Below are 20,724 nucleotides of genomic sequence, written 5' to 3' on the forward strand. Positions count from 1 at the left end.
TTTACTAAGGGATTTTTTTTTTCTTTTAAAGAAGCTGTTTACAGAGAAGTAGGCATTTAGTTAATAAGCCTGTGCTCCACCTCCCAGTGCCTGAGATCCACTCCTATCCCCGGCTCCTGACTCCAGCTTCCTGCTATCACAGACCCTGTGAGGCAGTAGTGATGGCTCAAGTGATTTGATTCCTGCTGCAAGGATTTTCCCAACCCACGTAGGAGACCTCAAGTTCCCAGCTCCCAGCTTTCAGAATTAATCCAGCGGATGGGAGCTCTCTTTGCTTCTCAAATAAATGATTTTTTTTTTTGTTAGTAAAAGCTGTTAACAGCAGAACTTGTGAGGGGTGCAGATGATTTTTAAATTGCTTTATAAGTTTTTACAGACATCCTGTGGAATGGCGGGTACATTTGATTAATACTGCCGGTAGGGAGTGAGTGAGGGATTCATAATGGGTCATCGTGTGCTTTTTTTATACTTTAGTAAATGTCTAATTTGTGGAACTATAAGTAAGTGTGTATATACAAACTACAAAGGTGTGTGTATATAAATGTATAAAGATGTGTGTGTGTAATCTCCTACCACTTCCTAGGCTGAGGGAAATAGAAGAACGGCTACATGGACTGAAGGCATCATCTGTATCACAAACACCTGCCTTAAGATTTAAGGTAAGGAAGGAGGGATCAGCTTTCTGTTATTTATCTGTTTTTTTAAATATCATTTGAAGCATGTCTTTAGAATTCAATTCTGTGGGGAGCAGCCCGGACTGGACTGAGTTACTGGAATTAAGACTTACTCTATGCATCTGCTCTCCCACAATATGGCGCTGGGAGAGAAGTAAACAGCTTCCGCACAGCTGCCTCCAGTTCAACCAATAAACTGTAGGACTTGCTCCTGATTGGAGAGCAGCGTACTCGGCGTGTGGGCAGCCGAGTTGGGATTGGTGGAGGAGGACTATAAAGGAGGAGAGAGACGGCATGCACCGGGAACATCTAAGGGGAACATCTAAGGGGAACACCTGTGCAGCCCCCGAGAGAGCCGGCCGGCGGTGTGCCGCTCCCCTGCGGAAGTGGGGAAAGCGGCCAGGGGGAACCGCCCTTCCACGGAGGTGGAAGGGACAGTAGCCAACCCGGGAAGAACCAGCAGCAAACCCGGGGAGGGCCGAGCAGACGAAAGAACAGCGCAGGGTCCTGTGTCGTTCCCCCACGAAGACGGGGAGCGACAAATTCAAGTTTAATTATTGTTCTTTTAAATGAATATTAATTACATATATTGTGTGTTAGGCATGGCTGGTTTCTAGGTTTTTCAAGGGGAAAAAAAAATGGACAAGACAGTTCCCCAGCCCTGGGGATATTAATGCACAGACTGCTGATGCCACTAGCAGCATGCAGAGTGGCGTCTTCACAGAAGAGGGAGACTGTAATTTTGTCTGTACAGGTTTACAAAGGAAGGACATTCATACCTGGTCTTAGTCAATTAGATGCCATTGAGTGACAGAAAGGAGAAATCCTTTTCCATGTCAAAGAACAGCATAAACACAGGTCTGAAGGGACAGTAACTTCATGGGGCCTCCGAAAGCACCAAGGAAGAAAAACAGAGACAGATATTTAGTGCTGGGAGTTAACAAACCCTAGTGATCAAGTGTTTTGTCAGTGCTGAGAAAAAAGAAGTTGAAGAATATCAGTGATGATCTCAGGGCTGGAGAGCTGCCATTTCAATCCATGGAAAGTGTGTGGCAGAGCCCAGGAGGTGGACAGGGCTAGTCTTGAGCAGGATGAGCAAAGCCATTCGGCTGAAATACACAGGACTTGGGGCAGGGGGGCTGAGGGAGAGCAGGAATAGTTGGAAATGGGCGATGGGAAGCCTGTCAGGGGTTTTGAGTGCCAGCTGGACCAGCTGGCAGCAGAGCTGGAGTTCAGGAAGCCATAGGAGGGCAGCGCGGTGTCCGCGACTGGAAAGGACCAGCCAGGGGACTTCTCAGCAGGAAGTGGGGGATGCCCCAGGTTCCCTGCACTCACTTCCTGTTGAGTGCATGCTCCTGTCTAGTCTACTTTATTACACCTTCTTGAAATGTGTTTGTTTCATCATAAGAATTTACCACAGATTTTAAGATGCCGAATGGAGTATAGTTCTTGGCATCCTCTCTACCATCATTATTATGTATAATCAATGCTAAATTTATAGAATTGATATGGTAGAAAAAAAAAGTTTTATTTTCTGTTATGGATTTGCTACTGGAGACTTGAGTGTTATACGCTAAGTATATTAAGGGTCTTGAAATTCAGTATCTCATTACTAGAACTTACACAATATGAGTAGGTAGCCTTCTGATGCATAGTCATATAATCTAATAGGTGGGTTAATTGTCATTTAATTGTTCAGAAAAAAACGTAAACATCTGAAATTTAGAAAGGAATACCTGATAGAACTGTTAAATTAAAGCTTAGGAATGCAGGGTTTAATACCTAGGAATCCAAGGTTCTAAAGGGAGTGGAAGTCTTCGTGCTTGTTGACCAGGAGATGGATTTACTGTCAGACTGCAGGTGTTAGTGGTGGGCATTAGCCTAGCCATTAAGATGCCCACATCTGGTACTGAAGTGGCTGAACTCAGATCCACACTGTGCTCCCAGTTCCAGCTCATGCACACCCTGAGAGGCAGCCGCTGACAGCTCAACTTCTTGGGTGCCTGCCACCTATGTGGGAGACCCAGATTGAGTTCCAGGCTCCTGGCTTTGGCCTGGCCCTGCCCTGGCTGTTTTCATTATTTAGAGAATGGTCCAACAGAAGGAAAATTTGTGTATGTCTCTCTCTTTCCCTCTCCTCTTCTCCCTTTGTTTCTCTCTCTCTCAAAAAAAAAAAAAAAAAAAAAGTATATTGACAAACATTGGTATGGAGAATAGGGGAATAGGAAACTTTTATTCTGATCATGAGGCTTTGCCAGCAACTTGTTATGTAACATGAACCAAATCATTTAATGTTTCTGAATTCACCTGTTTATTTACACATCTGAATGACAGGGTTAAACTAGATGTCTCAAGCTCTGTTTCACCTTTAAAATAGTTAGATATAAATATCACTAAAGCAGGCATCACTCTTACTGGACAACTATTAAGTCCTTTGTGGTTTTTTTCTGTCAAGCTGTAATCTCATCATGGATAAAGTTTATTCCAAGAATAAAATAATTTAGCAAATATTAACAAAGTGCCTGATCAGTACATAAAGCATTTTACTAGGAGTGTGTGTGTGTGTGTGCACACTTTAATCAAGCAGAAAGAATTTGCATAACTTTCCCCCATTTCTAACCTTTCTGCTTTCCTCAGTGTTTTCATCATAATTTAATAGTCTTCAGCCATCAAGCATGTTGAAGTCACACAATCCTTTAAAAATGTGCTTTTCTCAAACCTTTAACATAGAGGTACTATTTCAAAATACATATTTTTTTTATTTTGAGAAAAAAGAAACTTTCTAGAGTTTGGTGGGACAGTGGTAAAAGTCTATAAAATTGGATGCGAGGATGGTGTTAGAATACAGTCCAAGTAACAGGTGATGAGGTGAAGTGTCAGACTCTGTTAAACAGTGACTTTCTGATGTCGGGGGTAAAAGAGAAGGGTGAGTTTGGATCCCACTCACCAGAACGGGACAAGTGAGGCAGGATGGATCTAGACGAGAAAGTTGTTAAATTCTGTGCACAGTCTGTTGGCCGCCCTATTTTCTCTGGAGCCCTCTCCTCCCTCAGCTTCTATGACAGCACGTTATCCAGGTTCTTTTTCTCTCTCCATGCTCCCTCTCGTAGCCCTGCCTCCTCCACTTGCTGATTAAGTGCAGCCATTCCTCCGGGTTTTATATGAAGCCCTCCTGTCATTCCATACACCTGTTAGGCAAGCTTACTCATTCTTTTGGTTCTGTGTGTCACTTCCATGATGACAACACATACATTTGGATGATGACATTTCTGTCTCATACCCTAAATTTTCCCCTACATGTTACAGATACTTCAATCTTACTATGAACAAAACAGGATTTACATAGTTTCTTTTTTTTATTTTTTATTTTTATTTTTATTTTTATTTTTTTGACAGGCAGGAGTGGACAGTGAGAGAGAGAGAGAGAGAAAGGTCTTCCTTTGCCGTTGGTTCACCCTCCAATGGCCGCCGCAGCTGGCACGCTGCAACCAGCGCACCGCGCCGATCCGATGGCAGGAGCCAGGTACTTCTCCTGGTCTCCCATGGGGTGCAGGGCCCAAGGACTTGGGCCATCCTCCACTGCACTCCCGGGCCACAGCAGAGAGCTGGCCTGGAAGAGGGGCAACCAGGACAGAATCCGGTGCCCCGACCGGGACTAGAACCCGGTGTGCCGGTGCTGCAAGGCGGAGGATTAGCCTAGTGAGCCGCGGCACCGGCCCTACATAGAGTTTCTTATGACAGCTAATGGACCAGTCAGCCAGACCGAAATCTTGTGAATTGTCTCTTGATTCATTTAAGTGTAACTTTCTTATTCAAAACCTTAAGATTCTGAATATCACTATTCCTAGCTGCATTTTCCCCACACCCAGGTTTTCCGCCATCTCAGACTCTTTCTGTTGTCAGAAACCTGCCGTAGTCTTTCCTGTGTGTACATCAGTGTACACGGTGCAGTCAGCCTGGAATGCCCTCCTTCCCAGCCCGCGGCCCCAGCCTCAGCTGTGGAAATGCTTTTCTTCTTTTCTGGGTGAATGCTGTCCCCTCTGGAATCGCCTCAGAGCCGGAACGGATTATTCCTTCCGTCACTGTCTTTCTCTTTGTTGTGCACTTGCTTTATTCTGTCTGCCCCACAGGGTGGTAAACTGTGCATGGACGCTCTCCCTTAGTGTCCCTGCTGGCCCGCACTGTCCATCACAGCAGCTAGGCTGTCACTTCACACGGACAAATGGTTATATAAATCTTTGATTAGTGTTCAGGATCCCTTAGGCAAGGAAATGACTTCCTTCCCCCTTCTTTCTCTTTTCATTTTCAACTTTCATTAAATGTGAAGATACTCATGTTCTCCTGGAACTTAGTCTTTTATCTCTAAAACAATTCACAGTAGGCATATAGTTACCAAGTGATTCAGATAACATCTTGACAAAGCTCATTTAAAAAAGACAAACACACTTGAAGTTGATGTTGTTTATATTTTATCATCTAATAAGTTATGGCCAAATCCCATTGAAAAATAACAACTCAGGAAGGCATTGGCATAGCAATTCAGACGCCGCTTGGGATGCCCACACGCCTTGTCGAAGTGCCTGGTTCAAAGCCCAGTTACTGTGCTTCCAATCCAGTTTCCTGCTAATGCGCAGCCAGGGAAGTAGCAGGTGATGGCTCAAGGGCTGGGAGTCCCAGACTGAATCTCAGCCTCCTGGCTTTGGCCTGGCCTAGCCCTGGCTGCTGCAGGCATTCAGACAAAGAACCAGTAGAAGGAAGATCTTTTGTCTCTGTCTCTGCCTTTCAAATAAATAACTGGTATTTTAAGGTTATTTGAAGTAATTCTGTTTAAAAATTTAAAACAATAACACTTAACCATTTTTAACTTCATCATTTTAGGTTGAGAATTTCTTCTGCATGGGATCCCCACTAGCAGTTTTTTTGGCATTGCGTGGCATCCGCCCAGGAAACACTGGAAGTCAAGACCATATTCTGCCTAGAGAGATTTGTAACCGGTTACTAAATATCTTTCATCCTACAGATCCAGTGGTGAGTTGCAATGGAGACTTTATTTACCTCAATCAATTGTTCCTAAAGGAATATATGAGAAACCTTGCAAGGTACCATGAAAAGAGTTCTTTTATCTGATTATGTCTGTGAAGTTTGTATATTTAAAACACTCACAAAATAAAATACCATGGGCCAGCATTGTGGTATGGCAGATTAAGCTGCCACCTGTGACACCTGCTTCTCAAATCAAAATGCTGGTTCAAACCCATGCTGCTCTGCTTCTGATCCAGCTCCTTGCTAATACACCTGGGAGGCAGCAGATGGTGGTTCAAGTACTTGAGTTTCTGCCACCCACATGGGAGACCCAGATGAATTCCTGACTCCTGACTTAGCCCCTGGCTGTTACAGCCATTTTGGGGGTAAACCAGCAGATTGAAGATATCTGTGTCTGTCTGTCTCTTTACTCTGTCTGGTACTCTGCCTTTCAAAATAAGTAAAATAAGTCTTTTTTAAAAAACAAAATACGTTGGGAGAAAATCTGTCTATGTTATACTTGTAATATAAGAACATAATATAAAATATTACTTCTAGACAATTAATGCAACACAGAGAGTAGTCTACTGGGCTTCTTAACCAATTGTCCATTAACCTAGCAGCATAGATCTTTAAAATCCTGCTTTTAGTACTTTTCTCTAAAGCATACTGCAGTAATGAAATGTGTTTGTTAAAACCTCTTAAAGTGAAAATATTCAAATGCTAAATATTAAACATGAAAAGGTAAAGCATTTATTTTAGCACAGTAGAATTGTTTAAAAAAAAAAAAGTTTGGCTTGTTTCCATTCTCTATTAGGCTTGTGCTGCAAGGATTGCTTTATTTAATTTTTTGCGTAAGCACTCCAGGGATCTTGCATCCAGGTGAACAGTGTAATGCTAAGAAAGATTTTTAGACAAGAAAAATGCTTCCTTAAATCCTTTTGGGAACAAAGTGAGGTATGACAGATATTAATACAAGCTACGTTAGACAGCATTCGTCTCTGTAAGATAGGTTTTCATAATTGTATAAAGTCTTTTAAAAGATCTTTAGTACTAGCAAGCAAATACAACATTGACTCATCACTAGAATTCTTGGAAATCTTCCTTATTTAAGAAATAAACTGAACTGGCAGTATGCTGTTAAATTCAAATACAGAATAAGCAATCTTGACCAAGTTACTTCTGAAACTCTGTGATGTAGAAAGTAGTATTTTGCTTCATAGAGTTGTAGGGTTAAGTAAAATATGTATGAAAACACTCAAAGCATTTCATTAATGTACATTCATTTTACTCATTCTCTTCTAACTTGCAAGCAAACTTGAGTTTATAAATGAACTCTGAACCCTATTCTTTGTATACATGAAACTTTGTAATATTATAAAGATGTACATTTTTATTCATTTTATTGTTTTTCTGTGACTTTTTAAAAAAAAATTAGAAGACAGAAGTCTCCCATCTTCTGATTCACTTCCCAGATGGCCCAACAGCCTATGCTGGGCCAGACGGAAGCCAGGAGCTAGGAATTCAATCCTGGTCTCCTGTGCGGGCTGCAAGAATCCAAGTACTTGAGCCGTCACCTGCTGCCTCCCAGGTTTCACATTAGGAAGTCGGAATCAGGAGCAGAGGCAGGACTTGACCCACAGCCTCCAGTCAATGCAGGCAACCCAAGCAGCATCTAAACAGCTACACCACACACCTGCCTCTAGGATTTTCTTTAAATAATGTATGTCAAAACTGTGCTACACGGTTTTCACAAACATTATTCTTCATATCCCTGTAAGGGAGGAAGGGTTACCTCCTTCCTACAGCTCAGGGAGCCGAGGCCCTGAAACCTTGTGTCCTACAGGCATTATGCACTTAGTAAGTGACAGAGGCCAGAGTATGGACTTGGGGGATTCTGATGCAACGTGGCCTTGTTTCTGTATCCTCCGTGCCTCACACTAGGTGAACGATCTTAGGTGGCACTGAAGTTGTGCTGTTACATTAATCTGCTTGAAAACCTATTAGAAATAGTTTAAGAAGAACTCCTAGAATACTTAAAATACTTACTTACTGGTGTTCCAGATTACCATCCGGTATTTTGTTGAGACTAACATTAATCTAATTATTAGATGATATGAAAACATAGTAAGAATTACTCCATTTCTATGCAAAACTGGTTAATGGACACTATTAGCCTAAATTAACTCCTCTTGTTTTTCTCTCTCTCTTTTTTTTTTTTTTTTTTTTGTCATAGTCTCATTGCTGATTTGGGATTTGGGATTAGACCAACCACATATTAACACTGAACAAGCAGAAATACATGTTTGAAATATTCATTGATTCATTGTATTTTTTAATTCCTTAGGGTCTATTTATCATACAGTAGAATAAGAACCGTTTACTAAAATTCAAGCATTCTTGTTTACTGTTGTGTTTCTTCAAATTTTTTTAATAAAGGCTTATCGATTAGAACCATTAATACTAAAACACTACAGCAACATTTCACCTGTCCAGATCCACTGGTACAATACTTCAAACCCTCTACCTTACGAGCACATGAAGCCAAGCTTTCTCAACCCAGCCAAAGAATCTACCTCAGTTTCAGAGACTGAAGGCATTTCTGCCATCCCAAGCCCTGTGACCTCACCAGTCTTGTCCCGCCGACACTATGGAGAATCTATAACGAACATAGGCAAAGCAAGCATATTAGGTAACTTATTACAAATATTCCTTATCTGTGAATATAATCATTTTTTATGCAGACATTCAATCTGGGGGACCTAGAAATAATCACTGTGTTACAAAACTTGCAACACTTACATAATCCCCATGTCTGTATTAACCACTACTCTCACTGTTCGTATTTGAGGACTGTAGCCTCTACAGCACTCTGATCTTATCGGATCCTGTAGTTTCAGCCTATGAGATAGTTGGGTGGACCAGAAAAGCATCCTTCTAAGTTCCCAGTCGCTTTCCTCTCGGACCTGGCGCTTACGGGGAGAGCTGAGCAGATCGCGTGGGGGTTGACGCTGTGCTTCCCCCTCTCTGGGTGTGCACCGTCGTGTTCTCTGATCTGGTCTAGAAGTCTCTCAGAGTGCAAGCTTCTCGGGGGAAGCATGTATATTTAATTTCCCTTTGAATGAGCTACAGCGTTTGCCCAGTGTTTGCTTTAGTCCTGAAACCCAATTTTATGCCAGTTGAATTTGTTGCTGTTACAAATTGCTTTAATATGAAATGCCACAAGATGGCACTCTACAGAAGCTTTATCTACTGTGCTTACTTGATACTTCACTTTGTCATACTCAGTTTATTGGTAGCCTTTTATAACATAACCACTTCATTTCAGTAGTAAGCATACCCATAATAATAAATATACCCATGTCAATGGCATGGTTCAATGGGCAATGACTGATCTCATGAGTGAAATGGAATTTTGTTTCCCTTTGTTGTGTATTCCTATAAGCTATACTCATGAAGTTTTCACAAATTTTACCATTTTTATTTAGAAACCTACAGTATGAATTATAGTTTTCTTAGATTCCCACCCTGGAAAAACATGACCAGGGCCTGGTCCCTCTGCCAGCTGGCTGTAATGGTGGGTGGTGCTCTTCAGTGTGGTGTGTGGTGTGCCAACACAATGACTGGCCTGTTGTGTGGAATACAGGGGCTGCTAGCATTGGAAAGGGACTTGGCGGAATGCTCTTCTCAAGATTTGGACGTTCATCTACATCGCAAGCCTCCGAGACCTCAAAGGACTCCGTAGAAGACGAGAAGAAGTCAGCTGCCTCACCATCTACAACCACTGTGGCAACACAGACCCTGCCACAGAGCAGCTCTGGCTTTCTGGATTCTGCATGTTAGTTTTTTCCTTAAGTTTATATTGTGTCTTTTTACAACTTGAGTTGAGCAGAAATGTTTAAAATTTTAACACTAGCCATAGGCCGGCGCCGCGGCTCACTAGGCTAATCCTCTGCCTGCAGTGCCTGCAGGCGCCGGCACTCTGGGTTCTAGTCCCGGTCGGGGCACTGGATTCTGTCCCGGTTGCTCCTCTTCCAGTCCAGCTCTCTGCTGTGGCCCGGGAAGGCAGTAGAAGATGGCCTAAGTGCTTGGGCTCTGCACCCGCATGGGAGACCAGGAGGAAGCACCTGGCTCCTGGCTTCGGGTCGGCGCAGCGTGCCAGCCGTAGTGGCCATTTGGGAGTGAACCAACAGAAAAGGAAGACCTTTCTCTCTCTCTCTCTCTCTCTCTCTCTCTCTCTGTCTAACTCTGCCTGTCCAAAAAAAAACACTAGCCATCAACTCTGAGGTCTAAATCAAATCTAAATCACCTTTTAAAGAAAAAGCATGTTTTTTTACATTTTTAAGAATGGTGTCCAGGTAAATACAGCTTTATTTTCTGCACTGAGAAGTTAATATTCAGAACACTAATATCAGGGCCTTGTGACACCAGAGTCTTGAATACCAAGCGTGAAACAAGGCTCTGGAGTAAGTGTCCCCTGTTTCTTATAAAGTAGATCTCTGTTCGTGTGATCTTCTCTGACTTTTTTAAGATTCCTGTAACTGCTTCAGATCTACGCTGTGTCTGGTCTTGAGACTTTTTTAAGACTGCTGTGCCAAAACCATTCTGTTGCTAATTCCATAGTTCCCTTCATCCAATCTAATTATAGGACTGTCAGAGCTTAGCCTTTGTACTGAAGTCACTATGTGGGTTCCAGCCCCATCACGGCTGTCGAGTGTGAAGGCAGTATTCAAGAAATGAGTGAATGAAAAATGAATGGTTATGTTGGCCTTAGCATTAGAGTGGAGCTTTAAGTTTTCTCAGTGAACATAAAAGGGGTAAAAGTTGAATAGTTGTGAAACACTAAGATGCTTAATATATACTTCCAGAGATCCACATTTAGACATTATTTTATTTTACAAAAGAGTTAGAAAAATAAGTGATGTCTTACTTTTCCATTAATGTCTATAAGGAAGTATAGATTCTGAAACTAGCTACTGCAAAAAGAGAACTTTGCTTTCTTTCTCTAAAAAAATGTAAAGTTTCATTGCCATTATACCTCGCATGGTTCTCTGTGTCTGCTGCCCTGAATTTTAAAATGACCAGCGCCCGTTGTCATCCTTAAAACGTGCTCTCCTAGGAGGTAGGAAGGTGAGTGCAAGTAAGTGCAGTGCTCAAGACCTCCACAGTACCCGCCCCCCATTCCAGGGTGAATTACCTCTGGAGTTGGACATTCCTGTTTGGGTCAATAGCACTTTTAATGTAATTTAGTCTGCCACACTCTTGTACTGAAAATTTTATAATTACATGTCTTTTGAACATTGCCCGGAGAATTCTTTTTAGACTTTGGTATTCATGTTAAATGTATATTTTAGTTTTTCTGTAAGACCTCCTGTACTACCACTAACTTTTCTCTATTACTTAGTATCAAACGTGAAATTGTGAAAATACAAAAATTTGTGACATGTCAATGTCAAAACTATAAAATCAGAGAAAAATTAAGTTCACAGAATTTTGTAGGATGACAGGTAAAAAGCAGAGTTCTTTGTAATGAAGTGATACTAGGAAACATTAGGATGAGTGAGGGAGCAAGAGGATCAGAATAGGAGATGAGCCCCAGAAAAGGAGTGGTGAGAACATGCCCCTAGAGTCTGAGGGGAGGCGGCTATCCAGAGAAACCTCACAGAGGTCAGTGGACCGCAGTGCTTAGTTGTATCACAGCAGGATGTTTTGGTGGTTTTAACAAAATGCATACATATTCTGTCATTCTTGCATATAAATTCTTTCTAGTCCTAATGGTAGATTCCTTGTCAATATATGCTCAACCAAATCTGAGTTCCTTGTTAGCCTTAGTTACATATACTCATCTCTAGATATAAATACTAACGACTAAAATTGTACTACTGCTCAAATAGATTTCTTCCTTTTAAATCAAATCCCCAGGACTTGCCATACAGATTCTTTAACTTGCTAAGTAATATGCTCTTCTGTGTAATCCTGACTTAGACAAGTTTCTTATAATTGCTGTCTTGGCTATATCTTGCAGATTATTCAAACTTTCCCTCCTGCAATCTTCTGGAATTTGGTCATTGTGCTGAGGTCATCCTGGCTGTCTTTCTTCTTCCTACTCACATTGATTGCCTCTGTTCTTGGGTCAGCCTGCACGTTGAAGCTGTGTCTTTGAATCTTGCTGAGATGAGATGGACATGGCCTTTGAGTTCATGAGCAGTCCGAGTTTCTTTCCAGAGCAGGTGTTGTCTGTTCAGACATCTGAAGCACCTCGCAGAGCTATACTCCGTTTCTTTTGAAACAGCTAGACTTCTTTTCAGGGATTTCCTGTTTCATTTCTGTGTCCTCCTGTGTTTGTAACATTAATGAAAAGAAAAAAAAAGCTTTCTTTGAGCACTGTTTTGCCTATTGGTTACAACCTAAATGAGCTATAAATTTGAGGGATATTTGGGTGTTAACAAAGCATATGTTATATTTCAAAGTTAACTATGCTTCCATTTCCCGTGGAAGAGCTCGTGGCAGAAACCAATGTGTGTTTCTTTGTGTGTGCTGGGCTGAATCAGCTTAATTGGAAATAGTGTTCTTTCGGCCGCTGTGTCACTCATTGAAGGCCGTTTCTCACCATGAGCCAACCCTTTACAGCATATCGTGTTTTCTTTCCACAGATTTCAGACTTCAAGAATCGTTCTTTTATCTCCCACAACTTCTTTTTCCGGAAAATGTAATGCAGAATAAAGATAATACCCTCGGTATGGTATATGTCAGGAATAGCCACTCAGAACACCATGAAAATGGTTTACTTAGCCTTCTTCTGCTCATTGAAACGTTGCATTGGTTCTTTGATGAGATCAGCTTCAGTATCACCACTGCAGACTATTTTATGTGTATTTTCCAGTCTTAGATTACAGTGTTCCTGAAACCTAAGTGTTGCTTAGCTACTTAATATGCTAAAATATTCCTGTACCCGCCTTCAAAGTAGGACCCTTTCAGAGAGGGGAGAAAAGCATCAGGGCCATTTTCCTCCTTCACAGATTTCAGAGAGGATCACTCTTGTTTTCATGTAATCCCTTTGATACAAGGAAGTTCATGGTGCAGAGAGCTTGATCATTCACCGTTACTGAAGACACCTGTGCCTTAGCCAAAACCTAGCTCAGCGTAGCCATGCCATGTAATTTAGGGGGCAGATTCACTTTGAAAATAGTATTACTGAATGCAAGTGATGTTGTCATTCTCTTCATTTTCAGCATTTTTTTTTAATTATTTACTTATTTGAAAGGCAGAGTTACAGACAGGTAGAGGCAGAGAGAGAAAGAGAGATCTTCCATCCACTGGTTCACTCCCCAAATGACCGCAGTGGCCAAACCTGAGCCGATCCAAAGCCAGAAGCCAGGAGTTTCTTCTGGTCTCCAACATAGGTGCAGGGACCCAAGGACTTGGGCCATCTTCCACTGCTTTCCCAGGTCATAGCAGAGAGCTGGATCAGAAGTGGAGCAGCCGGGTCTTAAACTGGCACCCATACGGGATGCTGGCACTGTAGGTGGCGGCTTTACCCTCTATACCACAGTGCTGGCCCCAATTTTCAGCATATTCTAAATGTATTACTAAGAATTAATCTTAGCATTTTTAAGTTATTTTTATGACTAACTTCTCATTCACAGCTTTTCTTGTCTTTTTAAAAAAAATACTGGATTTGTGGATTCTGTCTTTGGTAAAAAGCGTGGTGTTCCCCCCTCCTTTGGCTATTTTAACCACACTTAAATTTATATTTTTGTTGCTGGTTTATATATTTTCAGTTTTCAAAAATTTTCTTGTATTACTTGATTTATGTTCTAAAACCATGTTTTTTTATTTAACGAGCTGGCTTTTGGCTTCATAGCATCAGTTGATGTTGATCTAATTCCATGAATTCTCCCCACAAAATGGTCTTAATATAAGTACTCTCTCTGGACTCTGCCCATGTAACAGCCGATCAGTTCTACAGTCAACTTCCGCAAGGGAATAGCAGTCACTTCTATAAAAAATAACTTGATTTAAGCTTTTTCCATTTTGAGTTTAGGGAAGGAAAATTAATCACTCACACATTTGTCCAGCAATCAAGTGGCCCTGATAATCTTAGCGCCAACCCAATTCACCTATGCAATTAAACCGTTCCTCATAAGTACAGCAGATTTGCTGGGGGTATTTGTGTGGCTTCTGTCTTCATTCGGCAGATATTTATAAATGTTTACCATGAGCCAAGATACCAGGATGACGCGCGCCATAGTTCTGCCCATAAAGATGCTGAGAGCTGGAATGGAAACTCTTGCAGAGGCTTCCATCCTGGCAGGGAAGGCAGAGGGCTGCGTAAATCAGTGTAGGATGTGGTAGCACGGATGAGCCACACGTGGAGGTGCAGGTGCAAGGCCTCGGGCCCCTGCTCTGCGGAATGAGAAATTGCTCCCACCTGGAGGCGCCGTAGAAGGCTTTGTGGGAGAGCCGGTGTCTGGACACGCAGGGAGGAGCAGCTCCACGAGCCAAACTGCGAGGTGTAAAATGCGTGCCACGTGGAGAGCTCTAAGTTAGTTCCCCTGAGAAAAACAGGATGGGGGAGAGGGAGTAGTTCTGAATACACATTCCAGCAGATCTGGCCATTTCATGGAGCTCTTTGTATTGTCAGATGTTGAGAACTGGAGCGTATTTCAGAATAAATTTTGGAAAAATTTTTTTCACATGATAATTGATCATAAAATGGAATTCAGTGGTTTTGTTATTAAAAAAAAAAAAGAAAAAAAAGGAAGATTTGTTTATTTGAAAGACAGAGATCTTCCATCCAATGGTTCACTCCCCAAATGGCCAAAACAGCCAGATGTGGGCCAGACCAAAGCAAGGAGTGAGGAACTTCATCTGGGTCTCACACATAGCTGGCAGGAACCCAGTACCTGAGCCATCTTCTGCCACTTTCCCAGGCACACCAGCTTAGGACTGGAATAGAAGCACAAACAGCCAGGACTCAAACTGGCACTCCAGTAAGGGATTCCGGCACTGTACACAGTGGCTTAACCAGCTGTGCCATGTGCCAACACCTTATCCTTTTTAGAGTAAAGGATAGTTGGAGGCTATTGTTAAATATAATTGCAATTACAGCAATTCACAAATTATAAATATCCCTGCATGTCTAACACTTAAGCATGTGAACTGTATAGTTGCCAACAAGAACTCTATAAACATAATGTTTCTGGATCGGTGCTGTGGCATAGAAGGTTAAGCCTCTGCCTGCCAGCATTCCAAACGAGCACAAGTTCGAGACCCGGCTGCTCCGTGTCTGACCCAGCTCTCTGCTATCACCTGGGAAAGCAGTGGAAGATGGTCCAAGTCCTTGGGCCCCTGCACTCATGTGGGAGACCTGGAGGAAGCTCCTGGCTTTGGCGAGGCACAGCCCCAACTGTTAGCCATTTGGGGAGTACACCAGTGGGTAGAAGACCTCTCGTCTTTCCCGCTCTCTTTCTCTGTAACTGTACCTTTCAAATAAAAATAAACCTTAAAAAAGAAAAATTTCAGGGGGCCGGCATCGTGGCTCACTTGGCTAATCCTCCGCCTGCGGCACCGGCATCCCATATGGGCGTGGATTCTAGTCCCGGTTGCTCCTCTTCCAGTCCAGCTCTCTGCTGTGGCCCTGGAAGGCAGTGGAGGATGGCCCAAGTGCTGGGGCCTCTGCACCCGCATGGGAGACCAAGAGGAAACACCTGGCTCCTGGCTTCAGATCAGTGCAGCGCCGGTCATACCGGCCATTTGGGGGGTGAAGAAGGAAGACCTGTCTGTCTGTCTGTCTGTCTCACTGTCTAACTCTGTTGGCCTAGGAAGACGCTATGCAGTGGCACTGGGAAGTGAGTCCTTAGAATATCACTTGACGGTCCTCACCAATATCAATAGACGCGTTTCCTAGCCCTTCTGCTTCCCTCGCTTTCCTTTGTGACTAATGTCTCATTTGACTTCTTCATCAAGCTTGGGAATTCCAGTTTCCTCTTCTATTTTCATCTTCCCATCCATGTGCCAGGATGAACTTGCAGATCTGACACAAATGCCCTGTGAAGTACAAAAGATAAAAGATGAGGGTGTTTCCACCTGCAGGTCTACATAGGATTTTTGGCTGCTTCTGTCTCACTGTGGATTAGTTTATTATAACCTAAATGAGAAAAATTGCAACTGTAAGACTTGATAAAAAGTCTAATGTACTTTACAAGCATTTTACAGCCTCATTAGTATTCAGACTCCTAAGTGTATAAACTGCCTCTAAAGGCGTGTGGTGGATCAACGACCATTCCTTGTCAGGAAAGCATAAGTGAATAAAAATACTTGCGCCCCGGCGCCGCGGCTCACTAAGCTAATCCTCCGCCTTGCGGCACTGGCACACCGGGTTCTAGTCCTGCTCGGGGCGCCGGATTCTGTCCTGGTTGCCCCTCTTCCAGGCCAGCTCTCTGCTATGGCCAGGGAGTGCAGTGGAGGATGGCCCAAGTCCTTGGGCCCTGCACCCCATGGGAGACCAGGATAAGTACCTGGCTCCTGCCATTGGATCAGCGCGGTGCGCAGGCTGTGGCGGCCATTGGAGGGTGAACCAACAGCAAAAGGAAGACCTTTCTCTCTGTCTCTCTCTCTCACTGTCCACTCTGCCTATCAAAATAAAAAAAAAAAAAAAAAGTGCCACCCCCAGAGTCACAAGATTCCCATGTGTGATCACCAGATCCCTAGTGTACAGCAAAAGCCGCCCCTGCCCCAGCCTTGTTAGTTCTTGTCGGCTTTTACGTTTCACACCCTTTGGTGCTCTCAGCAGAGCAGACTCTCGGTGTCTGATGGGTGGTGAGCGGGGTGCCCTTATTTAGTTTGTGGGAGAGGCTCCTTCAGAATGCTGTGTGGACCACTGACCGTGTTAAAGGAGCTCCTGAAGATCAAAGTGCCATTTTTCTAAGTGCTCCTCTCTAAGGATTTGTTAGTCCATTAAAATTCACTTACAGCAGAATTAGGGAACCTTTCTTCTGCCAGAGGCCATTTGGATATTTGGAACATCATTCACAGGCCTCTCAAAATTACCAACTTAAACATGAGCCTGCTGTGGATGTATTGAATTTCAAGTCCCGCCACCAGTTGGCTTGGCACAGCCAGATCGAATGATTTCACAGGCTTTGTACTCCCCGCAGCCTGGACATTCCCCACCCCTGCCTCAGCCTTGATTTTTTAGGTGATTTTTCTCATACATATATCGTAGGAACTTTCTGAGCATTTTACAGAAGACCGTAGAGTTAACTGAATTGGTGAAGAAAGCACTGTTGGAACAAAGTCCTTCCCTCCAGGAATCCCTACCACTCTCCCAGGTTAGGTCTCCAGCCCCTCCGTGGGTTCTTTTGTTGAGCAAACGTTGAATGCGAACTTGGGCATTCCAGGCATGCTAGACTGTGCTCACTGGACTAGGTATGTGGTAGCTGCCCATAAGGAATTGAGCTTAGTGTGGAAGAAGGCGTTCTAGGACTGTAAAAATGAGCATGTTCCCCCACAGAACCCTGTGACAAACAGGGCTTTCCTCTGTAAGGAGCCATCGAGGGGTCTGCTCTGCTCCCATGGGCACTGTTGCATGCAAGCCTGCCCCTAATTCTTCAGGGGAGGCATTTTCCTTATTTAACAGACTAGCCACAAAGAGAAATGGTCATGCCAAGACTTGAGCCCAGTTTGGTTTTTTGGGGGTTTTTTTGGTTTTTTTGTTTGTTTTGCTCCAAAAATATTCAGTGATACAAGTGAATTTTTCTGTCCCATATTGGCTTGAACATGCAGAATGCTGTGCAGAGGAGGCTCCTTTGAATGTTTTTCCATAAAATCACAGTGGAGAGTTTCTTAAAAAAAAAAAAAAAAGAAAAGGAAAGGAAAGGCAAGGCAAGGCAGTTACAGAATCATCTATTAGCTAAATTATTACTCTCAACTCTAATAAGTGTATAGAACTTATCTCATTGTAATCTTTACTCATTGGTTAACTTCTTTTCTTTCTAGTGGAGTTGGATCACAGGATTGATTTTGAGCTCCGAGAAGGCCTCGTCGAGAGCCGCTACTGGTCAGCTGTCACGTCGCATACTGCCTACTGGTCATCCCTGGATGTCGCTCTCTTTCTCTTAACCTTCATGTACAAACATGAGCACGACAATGATGCAAAACCCAGTTTAGATCCAATCTGAACTCTTGAAGGACATTCATGGCCCAAAACTGATTTTTTTTTTTTTTCTGTTCAACTGGTATGTGTCAAGATAAGGAGATTTCAGGACTGAGTTGTTTCAGTTTTATTTAGGGGCAAGAAATATTTGAGTTTAAAAGCACTTTATTTTATTTTTTTAAAAAAATGTTTCCCGTCCTGAAGAAGTTATTTATAGTTTGCATCATTTCGATTATGAATCTGACAGAACCTCCTGCAGAGTGATCACACAAAACCTGGAAAAGAAGAAAGCTTGGGTCAACTGCATGTGAACGTCACAAATCACAATCTGACTTTGCCCAAACACGAAGGCATATTGATGGATTGAATCTAATGTCCTAACCAAAATCTGCTAGAAATCTAAAATGGCCAAGGTCTAGTGTATTCTATGTAAAGATTACAAGTGGTATCATTGTTTAGATTTCTATGAAAGCTTGCATTTCCACAATTCCTTAAAAAAAAAATAACAGATTTAAAATGTTTTCAATTTAACTTGTTTAAAGAAGACTAATACTTAAAAAGAAACAATATTTGAACTACTGTATTTATAATTTATTACCTCTGACTAACTGCTTGATTTAAATATATGAAACATTACATTTTTTAATGTTTCCTTTGAGCATAAATTAAGAGCCACATTTATTTTCTATAATGTTTAAGATCCTTTCTTCTCAGAACTCCATCCTTGTACTCTTCAGATGAATATATAGGCACTGTGGCATACTTTCAGGATTTTTTTTCCATTAAAAAGTTGTAGTTTCACATAAATAATACTAGTTCAATTACCTTTCCTTTAAATATTAGTTTTTCACATGTACCTCAGAGGATGCTAAAGCGTTTCTCAACTTGACACAGAGTACTCCATATTGGGTACATCTCATTAACTTTGTTAGAAAATTAATAAATCCTTTTGGAGTAGAGACTGTGACACTATTTCAAATTCTAAACATCCGTGTGCCAAACATTCAGCACGTACGAAAGATCGGAGTGCCAGTAACATTTTATTTTTGATGTGTTTAAGAAAACAGGCACAAGGCACAGCACCTCAGGACTCTGGGCGCCAGCAGGGTTTTCCTCAAAGGCTTGCACAGTGCTTTTCATCTGAGGAGCTCAGAGCCTTTAAGAGGTGTGCACTCAGTTCTGTGTGGTGGCTCCTCGAGGTGAGTGAGTGGATTCTTGTAGTCCACGCTAGCACACCAAGGCACCCAGACCCTCCAAGTGCCTTGCATTCGCTCACAGGGCAAGTCCACGTGTGCTCAGGCTGAGGCCAGGTTGTGTTCTTTGACACGCTATGCGGTGACTAATAGTTCGTGTGTGACCCCCTTAGTGATTGGCAGGCAGTAATAGCACGTCGCAGTTTCTGTTTGGAAGAAGCGGCCGACAAGCCGACGTGTTCCCATCTGTGTTCTCTGAGGCTCTCACCCTCTGGAGAGGATTGCTTCTGTGACACCCTCTGGGTTCCCCGAAAGGTGCTGCCCTTACCTACCTTGCAGGGAACGTCTTGGCTCCCAGGTGACCCCTGTCAGAGCGGGGCCGCATTGTCAGCTGTGCGCCTCACCCACTCCTTTCCCTGTAAGATAAGCCGTGGCCCGGGCGCACGTAGGCTTTCCCCAGCCCCATCAGTACTGTCAGCTCTTTGGGCCTCCCATTGCATTTGCACAACAGAAACCACTTCTTAGTGTTAAAAAAAAGATAATCCCAAGGCTCCATGAGCGTGTGCATGAGTCACGAGGAGACGTTTGCTATAAAAGGCCTTTGGTGAGCAAAGCTGAAGCAATCTTTCTCAGACTTTGAGATTCCTATGAACTCAGGTCATTTTCGTAGCCCGTTGTTTTGTAGCTCTAATTTGGTTCTCAGGAAAATTAAACTCCTGTCACGACTCTTTAAAAGGTCCTGAGTGTTGGTTGCTGGCGGTGGTATCAGACACAGATGCTGAAGCCTCACGGGATTCATTCTTTTCCACTGGAACGTAAAGGACCCTTTCCACCCGAGAAGAGTGAAAACTGTCAGAGCTTTGAGTTCGGTACCTTTTTTTTTTTTTTTTATGTGTTCCTATACCCATTGGAATGTCTTCTTCCTTTGTTCATACTGAAAAAAATCAAATTTAAACACATGGAGTTTATTTGAATTTTTGGAAAGAGCAACATCCAAAACCCCCTTTTCAAAGTAGATGTTCCAGACTCCTGGAGAGGTATTCTCTTTTCCATTCAGTATTTCATCAGTGGAGATGACGATTTGGGGTTTTGTGGTATTCTTGTTTCCATGTCTCTGCATGTTATCATGAGATGTTCTTGTATATACTCAAGGAATATACAGAATATGTGTAATTCTGGCTTGATTTAGAAGCTAAGTCAGTTACTGAGTAACATTTTGCAACTCTATTCCAGCAAGTACTAAATTGGCCCAAAAAAGTTCTGTTTTTGATACCATTAAAATTTTATTCTCTATTTTGTGTACATGGTATGATGATTCTGTTAAATACTAATCAGGTCATTCAACTAAGGTTAGAATAAGGAGTTAAGAATATTTTAGATTGAATCTTGCTTTTTTTTTCCTTTAAAATTGCCTTGCTAGGGCTCTTTGACAATTTATAACTTTATTTTCAGCAGTGATTTTGCTTATATTATAACCCCAGTGTTACTGTATTATAGAACATAATTGCAGGATATATTGAGTTTTCCAGTAACTGCTCCTTTACAAATGAAGCTAGGCTTAGGAATCCTGCATTCTACTTCTTTGTATTAAACCGTGCCTGTTAGCTTGTTGAAATATGCTGAGGGCCTCGGGCAGAGACCTGTAAACAGGCGTCAGCCTCTGTGTTTCCTTGGTGGG

At 42.5% G+C, this 20,724-nt stretch overlaps 1 protein-coding gene across 9 annotated transcripts in view; it reads left to right on the forward strand.

Annotated features, from left to right (window-relative positions):
- The window catches only part of DDHD1 (DDHD domain containing 1), an 84,796-nt gene extending 64,457 nt beyond the window's left edge, over nt 1–20,339 (forward strand). For 4 of the 9 annotated variants that reach the window (XM_051822194.2, XM_008269666.4, XM_008269665.4 and 1 more), the window contains 6 exons: nt 584–659; nt 5,553–5,702; nt 8,136–8,388; nt 9,343–9,534; nt 12,350–12,433; nt 17,697–20,339. In XM_051822194.2, the coding sequence (XP_051678154.2) occupies nt 584–659; nt 5,553–5,702; nt 8,136–8,388; nt 9,343–9,534; nt 12,350–12,433; nt 17,697–17,878 (937 nt within the window). In that variant the 3' untranslated portion in view covers nt 17,879–20,339. The remainder of the gene's footprint in view (nt 1–583; nt 660–5,552; nt 5,703–8,135; nt 8,389–9,342; nt 9,535–12,349; nt 12,434–17,696) is intronic. The other 5 variants (XM_051822195.2, XM_002718251.5, XM_070053651.1 and 2 more) reach the window with 2 other exon arrangements.
- Nucleotides 20,340–20,724: the final 385 nt, after the last annotated feature.

Source organism: Oryctolagus cuniculus, chromosome 12 (assembly GCF_964237555.1).
Source record: "Oryctolagus cuniculus chromosome 12, mOryCun1.1, whole genome shotgun sequence".
Classification (NCBI taxonomy): domain Eukaryota; kingdom Metazoa; phylum Chordata; class Mammalia; order Lagomorpha; family Leporidae; genus Oryctolagus; species Oryctolagus cuniculus.